The sequence below is a fragment of the Mchenga conophoros genome, linkage group LG6 (genome assembly GCF_057382185.1).
Source record: "Mchenga conophoros isolate Kocher_MC1m ecotype Shallow Benthic linkage group LG6, M_conophoros_male_GT1.1, whole genome shotgun sequence".
Classification (NCBI taxonomy): Eukaryota; Metazoa; Chordata; class Actinopteri; order Cichliformes; family Cichlidae; genus Mchenga; species Mchenga conophoros.
This window is the reverse complement of record NC_140531.1, coordinates 15,346,280-15,366,120: the sequence shown is the minus strand read 5'-3', so window position 1 is coordinate 15,366,120 and position 19,841 is coordinate 15,346,280. Positions and strand designations below refer to the sequence as shown.

At 40.5% G+C, this 19,841-nt stretch overlaps 2 protein-coding genes across 3 annotated transcripts; both read left to right on the top strand.

The window, feature by feature from the left end:
* Nucleotides 1-7,809: 7,809 nt before the first annotated feature.
* On the top strand, nucleotides 7,810-10,560 carry sfrp2 (secreted frizzled-related protein 2). The gene is made up of 3 exons (XM_085276409.1): nucleotides 7,810-8,453; nucleotides 8,655-8,735; nucleotides 8,943-10,560. The coding sequence occupies exons 1-3, from the start codon at nucleotides 7,952-7,954 to the stop codon at nucleotides 9,245-9,247; spliced, it is 888 nt and encodes a 295-aa protein (XP_085132535.1). The 5' UTR covers nucleotides 7,810-7,951; the 3' UTR covers nucleotides 9,248-10,560.
* Nucleotides 10,561-16,547: 5,987 nt separating this feature from the next.
* On the top strand, nucleotides 16,548-19,328 carry tnip2 (TNFAIP3 interacting protein 2). 2 transcript variants are annotated; one of them, XM_085278625.1, is made up of 6 exons: nucleotides 16,548-17,206; nucleotides 17,459-17,761; nucleotides 17,890-17,979; nucleotides 18,164-18,427; nucleotides 18,558-18,674; nucleotides 18,804-19,328. In XM_085278625.1, exons 1-6 carry the CDS (start codon nucleotides 16,886-16,888, stop codon nucleotides 19,095-19,097), a joined length of 1,389 nt encoding a protein of 462 aa, XP_085134751.1. In that variant the 5' UTR covers nucleotides 16,548-16,885; the 3' UTR covers nucleotides 19,098-19,328. The 2 variants fall into 2 exon arrangements, with proteins under 2 accessions (XP_085134751.1, XP_085134750.1); XM_085278624.1 differs by having other exon boundaries at nucleotides 16,549-17,206; nucleotides 18,801-19,328.
* Nucleotides 19,329-19,841: the final 513 nt, after the last annotated feature.

Genomic DNA, 19,841 nt, shown 5'->3' with positions numbered 1-19,841 from the left:
GAGTTACCGAGTCACTTTTCCATCACACTTCTAGTAACAGTTTGTTTGAATATTATGTCGATATTAAAACTAATTTAAAAAATCAACTAAACAAACCAATATCAGCCAAAGTGCTTCACGTGGTTTTGCTTTTAATTGTTATTCTACAGCACATTCGTATGTATATCATTTGTTTATACTCCCTGTAGTTTTTGGCAGGGAAAAAAAGTTGGGCGGATGTTGGCACAATGTATGTTTTTCTAACACATCTTTATAATTTAATGGTTTTGTCCCTGTATTCAAACTGCAAGAGCAAATAGCAAGTCCAATCCTGTTTCATGGTTTTGAGCCACTTTTAGGCATAGAGGATCGCTGATACATAAGCTTAAAAATAGACATATTTAACATATTTAATCTTTTATTTGTTTTAAAACTATTAAAATACAGTTACGAGAAAAAGAAAGTAAACCCTCTTTTTACTTGTAATGTTTTATGTATCAGGACAAAATAAAAAGGACATCTGGTCATTACCAAGTTTGAAAATTACTTAAATACTGAGATGAATAACAGCACATGTCATGTTCCACCGTATCACTATTCATTTAACAAAAATGAATCTAAAGTGTAGAAGCGGTGTGTACACAGAGTAGCTCAGTAGCTTGTAGAACTACCTTTACATGTAAGAACTTAAAGTAATCAATTTATCAGTCTCTCACGTCATTGTGGAAGACTTTTGACCCACTCTTCTTTACAGCGTTGCTTCAGTTCATTGAGGTTTGCAGGCATTCATTAATGCACAGCTCTCTCGAGGTCCCACTACAGCATTTCAATCAGGTTGAGGTCTGGACTGGACCATTGCAAAAACCTTGATACTTTTTCAGCTATTCTGTTGTAGATTAGCTTTCAGACAAATGGCCGTACATTTGACTCCAGAATACTTTGGTATACAGAAAAGTTGATTCAGTGACTCACCTCTACCACTGTGCTTGACTCTGTGCTTGCTGCTATGCTGTATTTGTTGCATTATGGCCAAACATCTCCATTTTTTTTTATCTGTCTAAAAGACATTGTTCCAAAAGTCTTGTGGTTTGTTCAGATAAATCATTGCAAATTTAAGCTCTGCTGCCATGTTCTTTTTAAAGACAAGAGGCTTTCTCCTGGCAACCCTTCCAAACAAACCATACTTTTTTTTTTCGTACTGTCATGAATTTTAATGTTTATCAAGTTTAACATGTTGACTGAAGTTCTCCTGGGAAGACCATGGCAGCTGTCTTGTATGTTGTTAACAGTCTTTTTCATTCTAGGAGGGTTTGAATACTCGCTGAATACTTTTATAAAGGTGTTCACAGTCACTGATGATCAGCTAATCAAGAGTGTTTCATTAGCAGCCTCTGCCTGCTTCTTACTTTCTCTAATCCTTAAGATCTAAGAAGGTGCTATTTTTAAGTCCTGCTGAGGCTCATTCTGGGTAAAATCTCATTTTTCTCAGCTATGAAATGTGTCCTTGTTGTGGTGTCACAACTGTGAATGAATGCCATACCTTTATTTACACTTGAGCCCATGTCTGGTATTCCGGAGGTCAGTGTGGGTCAGCTGCTAACCTACTGCCACCATCACTAGAATGTCTGTTTTCCGCCTCTCAAAGTCCTGTGATGAATGTATGTGAGGTTATATTTTACAACCCAAACTGTCAAATGGCAAATGATCAGTGACTTGTACCAGCATACTAATTAGTTTGTGTACTGGAGAACTGTAGGAAGCAACTTAACATCCTATAATTATGTAATTTTATCAAAATATTGAATTCAATTAAACATATATGCATTCGGAAACACTTTACATATTTAAAAAAGTGCTCACAATAAAAAGCTAAGGAACAAAAAAGTTCTTCATTGAGATGTTTTTATCAAGCAACAGGCGGCTACCTAGAGTCAGGTTGGGGCACAGTACTGAAGAGCGAGCTAAATGTGCTAAGATTTTTAAAAAGCACGGTCACGGGAAATTAAAATGAACTTTGTGAAGTGCAGAGAGAAAGTGCTGAAGATTTAAAACATCATTGCATAAAAGATGCTGAACAAAGAAGGCTATCACTCATTTCTGCAACACTATGCCCTGTGGTCACCACTTGTTTGGAGGCGATTTCTTTCTACAATAGCACAATGACAATTTAAAGGCCTCGATTTCAGAAAAAGCTGCAATACAGTATTATTCTTATGCAAGGTGCTTTAGGAAGCTAGACCCAAAAAAGTCAGCTGCTGATGTATTTCTTATTTGACTCAAACTGTGAAGGACAAAATAATAAGCATTATTATTTCCACTATTTAAAATTACCTCATTCCTTTCTTTTGTCGTTGTAACCGATTTGACAAGTAAATGGTGGCTTTTGATAAGATAAGATAAGAAAAAAATTATTTTGCACTCAAGTTTTGTGAGTAAAAAAGTGAAGTTTTGAGGGGGTTTAACTTTTGTGGAATGAGTGATTTGGAGAGTGGCAGGACTTTATGATGCTTTCCACCATATGGATGGAAATTCTGTACATGTAATTTAGAAAGCACTTTAGTGACTGCAGTTCTGTCACCGCAAAGTTGTAAATATTCCATCAGAGCCCTTCACGGTGTGAGTCTTCCAGTTTCAGTATGAGTCAGCGGTCAAAGAGAGAGACCCTACAGATAGACCTGCTCTCCGTGCTGATCCAGAAATATATATTTTGTGTGCTTTTGGTTGTAAAAAATAAACATTTTGTTGTTATTACTGTTATTATTTCTTACCCAGCATGTGAGTAGTACTAATTACATGACTCTATACTAGTCCTCAGTAGAGCAGTAGTTAAACATTTTGACATTTCACTCATTTGTGAGGTTGCGTCAGGAAGGCCATACATCTGGCATAAGAATCTGACAAATATAGCATGTGTTGCTACCTGCTGTGGTTGATGCCTTATGAATAAAGAAACAGCTGAAAGCAACTTTTTTTAAATTTAGATTATTTAATCTGTAAAGGAATAACAACGACTATGGTAGTAATTCCTTTTTTTTTTTTTTGCTATTTCAAGGTACTGCTCCTAATCAACAGCTTCAACCTCAAGCTTTTAGACTCTGAACCTTTGAACAGAGCTTATGGTTAGCTGAACTCAGCTAACACCTGTTGCTGGGTGATACTCTACAGACATAAGAGTAGGATACACATACACACTAATTTGACATTGTGATAAAAACAGATGTATTTCCATAAATGGTGGAGTTATTGCTGTCTTTAATCACCCTACAACGACTGGTCAAATCACACAAATACAAATGAATATTCTTACCCTCCACGTATTTGCCCATTTCTCTGTGCAATGCATGCATCTGTAATATGGATTTGGTTATGCCAAAGCCTGGTATTTGTGTCCCAGCTGCTGCACTGAAACCCCATACTGAGTCAATTAGACCTGTACAATAGGAACATCAATTACGCCAAGCAGGCACGATCTATATAACTCAAGGGGCTCTAACGAGATTAATTCCTCTTGGATGGGATGAATACCTTCCCAAATGTTTGTGTAGAAAAAGAGTGATTCAAGTTGACACGCTCATTAGTGCATTTCAAGACAATGTTCAGAGCCGTACAGTTGATTCTCAGTTTGGTGCCTCTGAATATAAGTAAAGGTTATCAGTCAAGGCTTTGTAGTGGACTAAGCATATTTTGTAGTTTCACAGTTAACACCAAGTAAAACCATCTCGGTAAAAATGAGTAAAGAATTTTGACTCCAGCTTGCAAAATTATTCATTATCATTATTATTAATAATAACTTTATTTGTATAGTACTTTTTAAATCCCGTGGTTACAAAGTGCATCACAAAAAAAAAGCAAAAAAAAAAAGCCACACATTAAATACAGACACATGCAGTCCAGCACAACTTACACACATTAGATACAGATTATGGTCAAAATTAACAGGAGAAAGATCAAAGAAACACTAAACTATAAAAATGAGTTTTCTGCAGTCATTAAATAAAAACATACAGATTGAGCTGATCTGATAGGCTGAGGAAGTTTGAAAGTTTAAGTGCTCCAACCTCAAAAGCGTTGTTGCCTTTGGTTTTAAAAAATGAGAATGGAACAGTTAGGAGCCCCTAATCAGAAGATCAGATTGCTGTTATAAGGTCACAGTAGCTCTGCTATAAAGGCAGGAGCGTGTGTGTGTGTGTGTGTGCGTGCGTGCGTGCGTGCGTGCGTGCGTGCGTGCGTGCATGACATGGACTACTTTTTTCCTCAACTCAACACACAGTTGGTGTATCAGTGAGCATTGACTATAGCTGGATATGTGGGGGAGACTTACACCATGGAGCCACTGTTCATTATAATGAAAAACATGTCACCTGGTGCAGCGCTGTGCCTCATTCATGTGTTTCCTGTTTCAGACTGACAGTAATGGATGTCAGTGACACAGTGAAGGAAACTTGATTTGCCTTTGGCTGCAAATTTCATTCTTGGATCAATTTGTTTTTGTTTATGGCTTTTTAATGAGATTTGTTGACAATCAAAAATATATAAATGATTAGCAGACCTGTCCTTTCATTTACTGAAAGCTAATGTATGAAGCTGTATGAGCCTGTCTGCGTGGAAATGGTAAAACAAAACATACCAAATGAAAAACAGCAGGCCTGCGTTTGCATCATAGTTTGCTGATGCTCCTCACACTAAGACAAGTCTTATAAACAGTCAATAAATTGATGTCTCGAAACATTTGCCCCTAGGGTCCAACTTTGTTTTGAGCTTTGCCCCAGTCTGTGATCATATCTGTCAGTAGTTTGAGTCTTTATGAAAGAAAAAGAATGAAAGAAATGAGAGGAGCATTGTTAAGTAAAAACAGTCAAAGCATGGGGGCGAGGTTACTGAGCTAAAGATGGGATGACGAGCTGCTTCTCGATTTTACACAGAGTTGTAATGAGAACCTGCTGGGGTAACGCTCAGCTCACGTCTCCGCTGAGCCCCCAAACTTAAATGTCTGTGAAAGTGCATTTGTAATAGAGGCTTTGTGTTTGGAGAGATAAACCCTTAAACACTGTTAGACTTGATCCAGGCCATCCCCCACCCTTTGGATCTGGTTAATCTTTGATTTAAGACTTTGGTTCTTGTAATTTCCAAAGCTGAGATGAAGCCCTGACGATGCACTCCTCTGTCTGTTCGCCCACATATTTTACATATGCGATTCTGCAGCATATCTCCCATAACGGTTTGCATATGAGGCCTGCTTAAATCTGATCTTGTTTAGTGGCCCTGGGGGTAGATTTAGTAACGCGTTGCGCCATCGCAAACTGCACTTTGGTGAAAAAAAAGTACTGTCAATACTTACAAAGAGAGCGCAGTGACAAGAGTGTGTATAAGAGCTGGGAACTACAACTGACCCTGATGCATATGTGTTTCTGGGAGTTCCTTTCCCAAGGTGCAATAAAAGGGAGGAGAAATTTTAAATCAAGTGCACAAACTGATTTACTAACGTCTGCAACTGAAATTTACTATCAGCACAGGGCAAACCCATACTTATCACACTTGGGCTTTAAGTTAATGTGTTTCCATAGGTCACTTCCTGTTAAAAGGGAGTTTTTCCTTCCCACTTTTGCAAAGTGCTTGCTGAAGGGGGTGTCTGTGCATGGCGGGGCTGTATTATTACTGCATTATTGTAGTCTTTACCTTACAATATAAAGCGCCTTGAGGTGACTCTTGTTGCGATTTGATATATACATAAACTGGAATTGAATTGAATTTGCTGGTGATAAGAGAAAATTAAAAATAGAAGAATCTGAAACAGGTTACGAAACAAGTCTCTGGAATTTATGCTAATAATCGTGTTCAATTTCAAAGTCAAAAGTCTCCCTGCTTTGTTAGTTCAACCAAATTACAAAAATGACATAGCATTTAGGTCACTTACTCTAAGTGGGATATTGTCTATGAAGAATAGGTGAATTGCATGAGAACAAACAGGCACTGGATGAATGTTAAATGTATCCATCATAGTGCTATTAAACTGGTGAAAGTGTAATCCTCAACCCCCACAGCACTGCGCAGCTGCAGCTGTCATTGGGCCACGGAGGCAATATGTAACATGTGCCACTGCAAAGGTTTTGTTTCATTGTTTTAAAAAAAGAGTGTTGAAATTGCAGAAATTGTTTGACTTACTTTTAATCAAAAGCATAAATCAAGATGTAAAAAAAAGAAATTAACCAGCATAGTGAAACAGCTGTTTCCTAAGAAGCAAATGACATGATGCTGAAAATTCAAATGGATAATGAAAAGTTCATCACCCCAGAGGAACTATCATGCTGATGCTTCTCTCCACTTTTGAATGAATGCTTCAGTTATCTGCTGGACGCATCGCAAAGTTTTTTCTTAGTTCTGGACAACAGTGGACGTCTATGGCACTTTGTGACATAAGCTACTAAGCAACACTTACTAGTGGAGGAATTTCAGTGTGGCTTGGGAGGAGATTTATTCCAAATAAGAAAAACATAAATCCTTAGATTTCACCTTTAATTTTGAGGGCATGCAACATTGCAACCCTGTTCTATTTTTTTCTATAATTATTATAAAGAAAATTATTTTATTTCAAATACAGGAAATACACCATTGGGACATGAATTCGCTACCACTGCTGCTGTCCTCTAACGATTCTTGGAAATAACTGCGGCTGTATCTGCAGGAGGTAAACGGTTTAACACTTCATGTAAGTGTGCAAAACTGTTCTTAAGATACTCTTTAGATGTGCCAGGTTCACCAAATCATTTATATATTCTGTCTTGTTTTCTTATGGAAAGAAAAACAGCAAAGCGAGCCCTTTCAAAACTGGCACACGTGGACCCATAAACTTTAATGACATGTTTAATTCAGAGCAAATAAACTACAACTGTTTTCAGTTCAAATACCTTTTTGACTATTACTTAGAACAAGTGACTCATAACCTTTTGGAATGATCGAAGGAATATAAAGGAGCACTGACAACACAGGAATCAGTGTGTGGCACTTAATTAATGCTCCTCAGGTCTTCGCCACTGGAAACAAAAGCCACGTTGCTGCAGGGCTCTCAGGCAGCAGGCATCTCACAACAGATATCTGGATTTGGGTAAGTAAAAGCCAAAAGCATGTGCATATCTCCACGGGGGAGTAGCCTAAGGAGGAAAATATGTTTCTGTGATTTTGCTGAACTGATCCAAAGGCCAAAGTCCTAATTCATTTCAGCTCCATTCAAGTGAATGTGAAGAGGAAGTTCAAGCCTGAGAATAACCACGCTGCTCTCTGCAGACGTGACTGTAGCTCATGGGGGTCTGCGAGTGGACATGAGCCAGAGCTGCAGTGCCGGAGGAGGCAGATTTGGTTTCACCCCTGGGTGTGCTTTGTGCAGGTCTGCTTCTCACACCAGGGCAAACAATATTTCACCATGTGGTATGGAACCTGCAGACCTGCCCGGAGGATTTCACCACTCCTAATGATGGAAAATTAACGCTCCAGTGAACTGAGCTAAATGCCCCTACTGACATTTCTAAACTATTTGCAAAAAAAAGAAAAAGAAAAGAAAACGGGGGATCACTCAGGATGAATGTCTGTTGATTTGGGCGTAATGAGGGGAACCTGTCAGACGCATTTGTTTTAATTTCCACGGAGAGCCAGAGATTAACTCGGGGGAGGGAAGCTGTCAAGAAAGCGACTGGTGATAAAATACTACGAGCCATAATTAGAAATCAAAAATGCCTCTACGCCCCAAAGGAGTAAGAATTTCGCGGGGAGGGGGGGGGATCTTTGACCGAGAAGACAAATTTGTCCACATGGTTCACCTGATAGGAGGAAAACCAAATGTGCTGAATGAAGAGGTCTTTGCGCATATTATACAGACTCCTCCCAGACATGCCGGGAAGAAAACCTCCTGTCACAGTAGAAGCCTGCCACTGACAGAAGCTCCGTCCAAAGCCTGAAACTTTCACATACACCAGACAGCATGAGAGCTTTGACTCCGACCGTGGCGGTGCTGTGGGTGATAACAATGCCCTGCCTGCAAGCAATCCACGGACTGTATAACTTCGGCCAGCATGAACTATTCTACAAGAAGAACAACTGCAAGGCAATCCCTGCAAATCTCCTGCTTTGCCACGATATAGAGTACACGGAGATGCGCCTCCCGAACCTGCTCGGACACGAAACCATGAACGAAGTACTGCAGCAAGCGTCGTCTTGGATCCCGCTGGTCCAGAAACAGTGTCACCCGGACACGAGAAAGTTCCTCTGCTCTCTTTTCGCTCCGGTCTGTCTGGACGATTTGGACGAGCCCATACAGCCGTGCAGGTCTCTCTGTGAAAACGTCAAGCGCGGCTGCGCGCCCGTGATGTCCGCCTTTGGCTTTCCGTGGCCAAAGATGCTGGACTGCGAGCGCTTCCCACTCGACAATGACCTGTGCATACCGCCTGCAAGCATCGACAGCTTTGCGCCAGCCACCAAAGAGGGTAACCAGGCGCAAACATTCTGCATGAATCCCAAATTCACTTTGAGGCACACTGGCTCAAAATTCACACATATTTGCAGCTTCATAAAAAAAAAAAAAGTTAAACAAAAAAATTAAAATCGACGCATGTGTTCTAGTCATGTATATTTAGTAAATGCACAAATCATTTTTTAATATTTGCCTCATTTGATTCCCGTTTCAGCGCCCAGGGTGTGCGATGCTTGCAAGGAAACTGATGAAAATGACAACGAAATTGTTGAGAACCTCTGCAAAAATGACTTTGGTAAGTCTCCCCAACCCATGCATCAGAGCATTAGTACATCAAGGTCAGCATAGCTTAGGGGCCCCTGAGAGCTCGCCGAGTTGTCTCAGGGCAGCATGAAGAGGAGAATCAGTTAGGCCTCCACCCCTGCATGGATTTCCCACGTCTTTCATAAGTGAGCATTTCCTTCATCTCTCGCTCTCTTTCTTCGTTCTGCATGCACTAAAGCTCTGAAAATCAAAGTGAAGGAGATCGCCTACATCAACGGCGACACCAAAATAGTGCCGGACACGAAGAGCAAGGCAATCTACATGGTGAACGGCGTGACGGAGCGAGACCTCAGGAAGACGGCGCTGTGGCTGAAGGACGGGCTGCAGTGTATCTGCGAGGAGATGGACGACATCAACGCCGCATACCTCGTCATGGGCCAGAAGATGGATGGCCATCTGGTCATCACCTCTCTGAAGCGCTGGCAGAAGGGACAGCGCGAGTTTAAAAGGATTTCACGCAGCGTCCGCAAGTTACAGTGCTAGGGAAGAGGGGGGAGGAAGAGGTGGGGTGGGTACCTGCATGTTAAGGTTGAAGGTCAAGTTTTGTTGAGGGAGTCCTTCTTTTGTGGTCGCAGTTCTGGTTTTTCTGCTCTAGAGCGCAGCAAAGACGTTTGCCTGGCCCCAGAGGACGCACAGCTTACTGTTTCTCTCATTGGTTTATCATTGAATACAGATAATGTTTAAAAAGAAGAAGAAGAAGTTGAAATGGGGTATAAAGTATAGATAAACACGCTTGAATAAACCAAAAATCTTTTATTTGACTCTAAAACTATAACTGTGGTTTTTATTGTGAAAATCAGACTTCCAGACAGACTTCCATTCAGTTTGTACGCACCGGTAACATTGGTGCCCCCTAGCTGCCAATTTCAAACTGTGCGTCCCTCCCCAGCGAATGGTCTTTGCTGCGGCCCCATCAGTTACAGTTAATTGCACTCAGCTGCTGTCCAAGGTCCAGAGCAATCACAACTTACACGGAGAGAGTGAAAACTAGCAAAGCTTTGAGTCCAGGATTTGAAAATGACTGACTCTACTTATCACTGGCAGATGTGTCATCCTGGTAAAGCTCACAGAGTGAGCTCGTCAGACTTTTAGGGCGTTTTTCTCATCTTTTCCAGGAGGTCAAATCAGGTGTTAAATCTTTTAACATTATTGTTTTTTTTAGCCGTCATTTCTATAAAAGCCCCATTTAAAATCAACAACAACACGCAGACCTGGACAGCTTTGAGATCAGCAGCAACAGATCTGGTGATGTAGCTACTGCTTGGATTAAGTTAACAATGTATTCTCATCTTATAGAAAGTCACTTCTGCCTCAGATGCTAACGCGGATTCATTTTACACAGTGCCCAGCGATTAAAGCTGTGATCCAGGGGTGCCTAGCGCGAAGCATACAGCAAATATTTGTAGTTTTGTATTCCTACCATTTCCTCAAATGAGAGATAGCTGGCTATATTCTCTTCCCGTTCAGTATTTTAATAATTCTTGGTAAACGTTTTGTACTTGAGCAACTGCATAATTTTCTACCACCATATGATAAAAATATTTTTTTACTCCTAGACACTCATGTGTCATGTAAACATTCAACTTTGCATCTTCATTCTGAGTGACGCAAACTGCTTCTTGGTATTGATGATTGGACGGTTTTGATGAGCAGGTAGTTTGGTAAATGCAAGTAACTGTGTGTCTGTGTGTGTGTGCTTGAAACATAAGTCATTTTGGATGTATTACAGTGTAAATATCAAATACTGTCATTTATTCTTGTGTAAAGTTTGCAGCAATTAAAAGATACAAAGTTAATATTTGAAATGAGCCGGTCCATTGCTGTGCACAGGAGAGAGGTCGTTTTCCTACTTTAAAATAATCTTGATCCCACAGCTATAGGATAGAGAAACATACTGATTTAACACTGCCATCTAGCGGAATTCACTGTTAAAAATCTGATCATAGATCACTGGATATGCACTCACCGGCCACTTTGTTAGGTACACCTGTTCAGATTCTCCTCTATGAAAACATCTCATCAGCCAATCACGTGGCAGCACGTTAGCGTATTTAGGCACATAGGCATGGTCAAGATGACCTGGTGAAGTTCAAACCGAGCATCAGAATGAGGAAGAAAGGTGATTTAAGCGTGTTTGAACATGGCATTTGTGAATATTTCAGAAGCTGCTGATCTGCTGGGGTTTTCCAAAACAGCCATCACTGGGTTTTACAGAGAATGGTCCAAAAAAGAGAAAATATCCAGCAAAAATAATAGCAACTTGTTAGAACCAAAGTACACAGAAGAACATATCAAATGTACACCTGTGGTGGGCTGCATCAGCAGAAGTGGGAACCACTTCTGTCAACTAAAAACAGGAAACTGGGACTACAATTTGACCAGGCTCACCAAAACTGGCAACAGAAGACTGGAAAAAGGTCGCCTGGTATGATGAGTTTTAATTTCCTTTGCAACATTCGGCTGATAGGATCCAGATTTAGCATAAACATAATGAAAGCATGAAAACAATGGTTGAGGCTGCTGCTTGTGTAGTGGTGGTGTGCATTTTCTTGGCACACTTTGGGCCACAGCCTACTTAAGTATCTTTTGATGGCTGCTCCCAGCAGAATAACTATGCCACATACCATGTCATGTTCTCACACTGTACACTGTACTCAAATGGTCTCCACGGTCACCGGATCATAGTCTCAGTGTGCAGCCGACAAATCTGCAGCAATGCTATCACGTCAATATGGGCTGATATCTCTAAGGAATGTTTCCAGCACCTTGTTGAATCCGCGTCATGAAGAATTAAAGCATTTCTGGGGGCAAAAAGGGGTCCAACCAGATACTAGCAAGCTGTACCTAATACAGTGACCAGCAAGTGTAACGATGCCAGTTTGTATTTTAACATTTAAATATTTAAAAAGTTAACAGTTATAAGATCCATAAAATTAATTGTCTTATTGTAAGATTTGCTTCTGAACACATTGAGGTTTATTCAACACCTTTAGTAATTTTTTTAAATCACTTGAAGCTCCAATCAATCGGTGTTTAAAAGGCAGATAAAGAACAACTGACACTAGTAAATGTTCATTATTTTTGATTTTCTCTTTCATCTTTGATCACTCAATCTAAAGGCTTCTTACATTCATGATGAAAAGATTAATATTTTCACTTGAGGAGCTATTTTCTCTTATGTCCCGGCTCATAAATTAAAGAAAGAGAAAGGACAAACACCCTCTAGATCAGGGGTGGGCAGTTCATCTAATATTGAGCAGAACTAAGTTCACCTTATCGTCCCCAGTTCTCACGTGGCCACTTGGGAAACCTAATTCCCCACTCCTGACCAGCAGTGTGGTCTAGCCCTTGATGTCAGAGATCTAAAAGAGAAAAAGGGAAGGGGAAACTGGAAAATAAGTGTTCTTTCCAAATTTTTCCAATCACCAAATGAAGCAACAGGTGACCTAACAAATTCCTGAGCCGACACAGGAAAAGCCCCAGCACATGATACCTTACCAAAGGTCTATACTGAACACAGAAAATAATAACCCAAGACCCATGAAAAGGTCGATATAAAAGCCACAAACCAAGTTACTACCACACATCAAACAAACATAGCAACATGTAACAGTAGGCAAAAGGAATCTGTTGCCACCACAACGCAAACTGTCACATAAAGCGTGGTCCTAAACCACAAAAGGGTTCTCAAAGTAAAGTAAACACACAAATGTCCAAGTACAAATGGAGACCCACACCCACACACATGATCACAAATAGCGTGGTCGATACCACAGAAAGTTATTTCATTCGCCACAAGTGACCTACCAAAAGTGGGCTAACGCTAAAGGTCACAACAGAAAAAGACTCACTTCATCTTTAAATAGCAACCGATAAATGTTAAAGCACACTCTTGGAAGTTCATCGAATGCTGTAACAAAAATAAAATATACGGTACTATATAATTTTATTATGATGGTGGATTATGGTAGTCCACAGCAAATACACAGCTTTCCTGCACTGAGCAGAAGACCATCAGTGGCCATATAAGACCAACAAAACCTGAAGACCTCTGTTTTAGGTTATCAGGCAACAGCCAACCATCATATTCAATGACGAAAACCGACTTTTTAATGATTTCGTTGAACTTTTCTTTTTTCAAGATGGAAGGATTGTACAGCGTGCATCTTTAATGCACGCTGTACAATGGACGCTGGCTGTAGCTCAGGTGGCAGAGCAGGTCAGCCACTAATCAGAAGGTCGGTGGTTCGATCCCAGGCTGCCTCCTGGCTGCATGCCAAATATCCTTGGGCAAGATACTAACCCCATGTTTGCCTACTGGTGGTGGTCAGAGGGCCCGGTGGCGCCAGTGTCTGGCAGCCTCGCCTCTGTCAGTGCGCCCCAGGGCAGCTGTGGCTACAAGGTAGCTTGCCATTACCTGTGTGTGTAAAGCGCTTTGGGGTCCTTAGGGACTAGTAAAGCGCTATACAAATGCAGGCCATTTACCATTTAAAGAACTGGGTGCACAAGTTTGAATTGATTTTGATTTTCTTTAATCAACAAAATAAACACAGGCAAAATATTATACATGGACTCACTTAAATCTTTTAATAACTGGTGCTGAAGATTCCACAGTGTTTTTACCTTGACTAGGCCAAGGCCTATTAACTTCTCATTAGTGATCATACATGATTAATAACCGCTGACAGTTTCTTTTTACCAGCATAGAGCATAGAAAGGATTTATTTGTTGGCACTAATTGGATTGACCAATACTCAGAAAAATGGGAAAGTCCAAGAAACTCAATGAAAATCTAAGAAGTGAGAATACAAGTTTGGAAGGTCTCTTGGGGCCATTTCTACCCAACTGCAAATTCCAAGAGCACCAGTTCAAACAGTTGTACACAAGTACAAATTATTTTTATGTGTCACCACTTTGCCAAGGTCTGGAAGAAGAGCATCACTCTTAGATGAAAGGAAATTGGTTGAGATATTCAAGAACGACCCAGGAACCACCAAGCCTGCCATGAACTGGAAACACTATTGGAATACCAGCATTTACAGAGTTTTACATCATCGTGGACTGAGAGGGTGCCAACCAAGGAAGAAGCCCCTGCTCCAAAATCAGAACCTTCAAGTTCGAGTGCAATTTGCAGCTGCCCACTTGGACGAGCCAAATACTTTGTGGAGAAAGGTTTTATGGCCAGATGAGACAAAGATTGAGCTATTTAGGCACACTGATAAGAGGAGGTTTGGAGGAGTAAAGGTGAGGCTTTCAAATCTAAGAATACTGTACCAACTGTCAAGTATGGTGGGGTAGCATCATGCTCTGTGGCTGTTTTGCTGCCAGTGGTACTGGTACATTGCACAAAGTGGATGGAATAATGAAAGAGGAGGACTATCTCCAAATCTACACCTTTCCCTCAAATCAAGAGCTAGATGGTTGAAACTTAGACAATTGGATCCAAGTTTGGGACTACGGTCCCAAACACACATCAAAAATGGATTTTGAATGGATAAAGCAGGATTCTGCCAAGAAGAGCAGTCAAATATCCAGCCAGAATTATGCCAGAAAGTTGTTGATGGCTGCCCAAAGCACCGAGGTGTAACTTACTAAGGGACATTTAAATTTGCGTATATGCATGTATTTGAGCCTATATGTCTAATTGTTAATCTGTGTGGATTACAGAAAATCCTAAATAAATTCAAACGTATACTTTCAATTTGTGTTTTTTGCGTCATTGAAATGTATGCTGTACAATCATTCCACCCTGGAAAAGAAAAGTTGAGAGAAATTGCCACAATATTCATGCCGACAATGAATCTTTGTCAGTGCTGCACCCGGCTTGAGGAAGCTTTAAGCACTAACCTTGGAAAGAGGCACCAGACCACAGATATATTTAACTACTGATCTTTAAAGTGTTATCGTGTAAGTGTTATGGGGGCATAACGCTTACATGATTATTATAACTGTTGGTGCTTCATTTTCCATGGACTTACTGTTTCGGCATTGCAACAAGTACTTAACAAAGCCTCTTTTCATAGCGGAAACTCTGAAGTTTATATATTTCCATTCTACAAGTTAATGTACTACTTAACATGAATGGTGTTTAAGGTGTTTTGCCACCTGTTCACAAGGTGTCAACCGATGACTCTTTCAGGAAGTCCCAGACATTTTACTGTCACATGAGTTCTGAGACTTGCCAATCACATGAATGAAGGTGTGAATCATCAATAAGAAGGGGTGGTGTTGCTAGGATGAGACTGTAAAAGAAGGCCATAGAGAACTGAAGTGATTCAGGTCAGCATTAGGTTTTTTTATAGACAGAATCTTTTGTGGAATCAGTTAGTTTCCACCCTGACACTTCTTCCCACCTTCCTACAATTTTTTACACACTTTACACCTCAATTCTTGCTGTTGTAACAAGCGTCACATGACTGCCATGTGACATTAAAAGACATTAAGCTTCACACCTCTCATGTCTCTTGGTGTGATTGACCCAGAAATACCTGGGACTCCCCACTGGCCAATACAACTGATGAACACTCTTGGTCTTTAACTCGGTACTCCTACTGTCTAGACAGTAGTTTCATTTTGACCCGATAATGCTTAGTACACTCTTCTTGTAGTCCAGCGATGAACCTAAATGGAGCACATGTAGTAAGTGTGACCTATATATGCTAGTTACTGTGCATTTTGTTTAAAGTGTCTGAGAAAAAGGTTACACACGTAAACTTGGAACCGTTTCAGCTAAACGATTACACACACTGTACTCTATTGGGTGTATTTATTTATTTATTACCTCCACATAAATATCTAGGTTCTTGGGACCCGTATTAAGACTATACATCCAAAGCACACATTCATTGCTAAAAGCACATCAGTCCATGATTCAACAGTATGTGTTACATCTGTATTTTATACAAAATTGCATAAAAATAAAGCCAGCTACAAACTGCAACAACAAGTATAATGAATTAATTTGGAATCAGTGGTGTTCTTTGTCATCCATGTGTAACTACGTTTTTGTAGTGAACCCTTTTTTAGGTAGCACTTAAAAAAGAGAAAATGCATAAGAAAAGTAAAGATCACGATCCGTTTATTCATGAGTATTCCCAGTTTGCAGTACCAAGAGGTCACCATGAACTGGAGCTGCTTCCAGTACAGCTTGGGTAAATTCTTGATTTGCTACCGTAAGAGACATTGTGTCACTTCCCAAAATTTCAGAACAAAAACCAAACAAACACACACAAAAACGGGATGACAATGTTCAGTCATAGACCGCTGCATCCTAAAATCAGCCATTAATACGGCACCGGTGTGGTCCTTAATGCGTAATTCTTTGAATGACAATGCATTGCGGTGCATTTAAAGCTGTGGGAAAAATTAAAGCCTGACAAAAATGAGTGGCGCGCATGGGGAATTTGTTATGACACTACGAGTAAATGCCCTAATGTGACTTTTAGGGGACTGAATGTGTAAAAACCCGGTAAACTACCGCTGGGAAATTAGCGTTTTTCATTTAGTATAATCTGATATTCCTTTCAATATTATAGTTTATACTTTCTGTAGAAACCAACAGCAAGCAGCATTTGGGTTGTATAAAATAAAGTTGACTAAAGTGCAAGCCATTCCCTTTTCTCCCTTTTAAGCCAAAGCTATGCATCCTTATAATAATGGTGGCACTAATAAAACACCGGTAAACATTTTTTTTTACATAACTTAATTTTTGTTCGCTCTAACTAGGAGTAGTAGATTTTCCGACGTAATTGAAAGCAGCAATCGTCTCTCTTTTTTTCAGCCTTTAAGAGACCTAGCTTAAACTTTTAGCTACATTTAAAATATATGTTTCTTTGTTTACCAAGTTGTGCCAAGACGCTATAAAATGTTTTTTTTTCTACCTGTGGATATCTACAGTGAACCTTTTTGAACACAAGCATGGCTCCTTTTTGACGAAGCTCAAAAAACTCCGCGGGGAAGTTCCCTAGGAAATCCCCGGTTCGGGGGATATTATTCTCTGATGAGCCAAATTTGAGACAATTGACGACGGTCTTTTTCTAAAGACACGGGGCTCGAGGCAGAGGCGTCAAATGCTGGATTTTTAAGAGACTGGTGCGTCTGTCAAAGTCTACAAAACCCGCAATGGATAACGTCAGTATAAACACCACGGATAACGACATGCTCAGAGACAAAATGCGGAGTTACAGCGTGCTTAATACTCTGTATCATGAGACGCGGCAGGAAATAGACCTTCTGAACAGACAGATCTCTGTAAAGGACGGTGTTATTGCAGATTTAAAAGCCAGGCTGGGGAGACACGAGAGGCTCTACATGACGGTGGGAGATAAGGAGTCTGTGCTCATCAGTCCGTCCAACTCTTTGGTGGAGAGTTTACTCAATGAAATATGCAAACTAAAACAGAAGAAGAACGAAGGGGACTTGAAGGCAGCCCGACAAGCTGAGGTAAAAACATGCTGATGATTGTACACAGTCGATGTTTCTCCCTACAGCTCTAATCAGTGATTTATAACCATATATAGATTTTTTTTATATATCAGTTTGTTACCCTGAACTGTAAGCTGCTGTCTACTGTGACGCGTTCATTTTACAGTCTCTACTGCAGAAGTGTTCAGGGAACAAAACATAGAGCATATCTGACATATCAGTTGCAAGCTGTTGTTGCCATGCCATGAATCTGTCATCATTGTTCCTCAGGAGATCCAGAGGCTGAACACTCAGCTCAGGGAGAAAGAGCTGGAGCTGGAGACCATCAGATGTCAGCCGGACCACGAGAAGGACCGGGAGATCCAAAGGCTACGGGTAGCCTTGCAGGAGAGGGAGCAGGCTGAGGCCACCAGAAGTGTCCTCTGTACCTCCCTGGCCGAGGAGGCCGACCAGCTACGCAGGCAGCTCGGTGCAACTGTTAAGGTGTGCCAGGAGCTGATGGCGAGACTGGAGAAAGACAAAAGGGGAGGAGGAGAAGTGGAAGATGTGGCCCTTACGCAAAAGAATGCAGAGGTGTGTAAATGCTTTTAGAAGTCACCAGTTGCTTTTGTAATTTCTTTTTTAAATAGCTTTATAATACAGCTGTTTGTTTTCAACTTTTCAGGGTCCTGTTGTAACCTCTGTTTTCTAATCTTTTACAGGTGCCAGAGTCCTCTGAGATGGGTAGTGTTAATGCCCAAATCCGTCAGCTTCAGGAGGAGAATCAACAGCTAAAGCAGCGTGTGGCATATGTGAGTCTCATTAGTGTTGTCTGAAATCAGTCAGGAAAAAAAAATAGACATGTGATCTGATTATGTCCTTAAGGAAACACATTTCAATTACTTTTGCACACAATATTAACACTCCAGTGGTGGAATATAAAACATGGTGCATGATCGAAGGTGTGACGTTTTGTTTTTTTCAATTTCCTTTTAGGTACAAAGCCTGAATACTCAGTGGCAGAAGTATGACTCCAGCAGGGAGGACTATATAAGAGGTTTATGTCAGAGGCTGAAGGACAGCACCGGGCAGGGCTTGATGCCTGCGATGGGCTCCACCAACACTGGATTGCTTCATCAGGAGATTTCCAGGCTCAACGGCTTACTGGAGGAGAAAATGAGGGAGTGTGCACGGCTTGCTAGAGAAATGGATGACATCAGAAGACAAGACAAGGAGCAAATTCAGACACTTGAGCAACAGGTTGGTGCGATTTCATGCCTGGTGATTGGCTGAGTTCTGTTAAGCGTGGTTATAGTGTCAAATAACTAAATATGAAACTAAATGTGAAAGAGAATTTTTTTTTTTTTAACTTTTTTTTTTGCTTCCTAAGGTTCTTATCTACACTGATGACTTTAAGTCAGAGCGTGCGGACAGGGAGCGAGCGCAGGGCCAGATTGATGCCCTGAAGGAGCAGGTTTCTCAGCTAAAACAGCAGCTGCACAAACAGGTGAGACAACAGCCCTGCACTTAGGTGCATGAGTGCCTCGACAGAAGCACGGACTTCCTTTTACTTGTTACCACCGTCCAGTACGTGTAGCTTGTGCTGACAGTGTACGTGCCTCCCTATCTTCAGCAGGGAGCTAGCAGAGAGAGCAGAGACGTGGTTCCCTTGTGTCACGTGCACATAGGACACAGGATCTCCTCAAAGCGAAGTAAAGACACGTCAGAGCCTCTGTTGAGGACCACTGCTGAGAGGCGGCAGCAGCACCAGAAGCACCAGCAACCTGCAGCTGCGGCGGCAACCCCAAACTCTGCCTGGAATGAACACCCAGGCATGTCAGAGTTGCAGTGCCCGCAGTGCCTCGCCACGTTCAGTGACACAAAAGCTGCAGAGTACCTGAACCACTGCTTAGAGTGTGCCCGAGTGTAAATGGAAGAACACTGATTTGGAAATAACAGTCATTTCTTACTGACAGTAACTGAACACTGAAGACCAGCACTACACTGCAGAAAATACCCCGAGTGGAGATTCCAATTCTGAGAAGCTTGACTACAAATCAAACAACTGACTTACCTTTTTTCTTTTTTTTGTACATAAAGAAACAAATCTGTACAATTGGCGCATATATATATATATATATATATATATATATATATACCTGACATTGGATAAAAACGAAATATATATATATATATATATATATATATATATATATATATATATATATATATATATATATATATATATATATATATATATATATATATATATATATATATATATATATATATATATTTCGTTTTTATCCGATGTCAGGTTCTAAGAGTACTCCTGTGGCATTGCGGGAGATTATTGTGGTGGGGAAGAGGATTACTGATGCAATATACATGGAATATAATATACCTCAGTGTCAAATTACAAACCTGTTGCACTTTTTTGACATTTAGTTTAAAACTTAATCGTGGAGTCGTACGATGAAAGAGAGTCACGATGCATAAGCTTCTTATTTTGCATCTAGATGAGAATGTGGTGCTATTGAACTTGACATGTTTCTATTTTGTAAAGTATATATTAATAACAGATTTACAACTATGTAACTATTCATATTTATTCTTATTGTTTAAATGGCAAATCATTTTATTGCAACATTTGGTTGCCTTCCCCCACCCCACC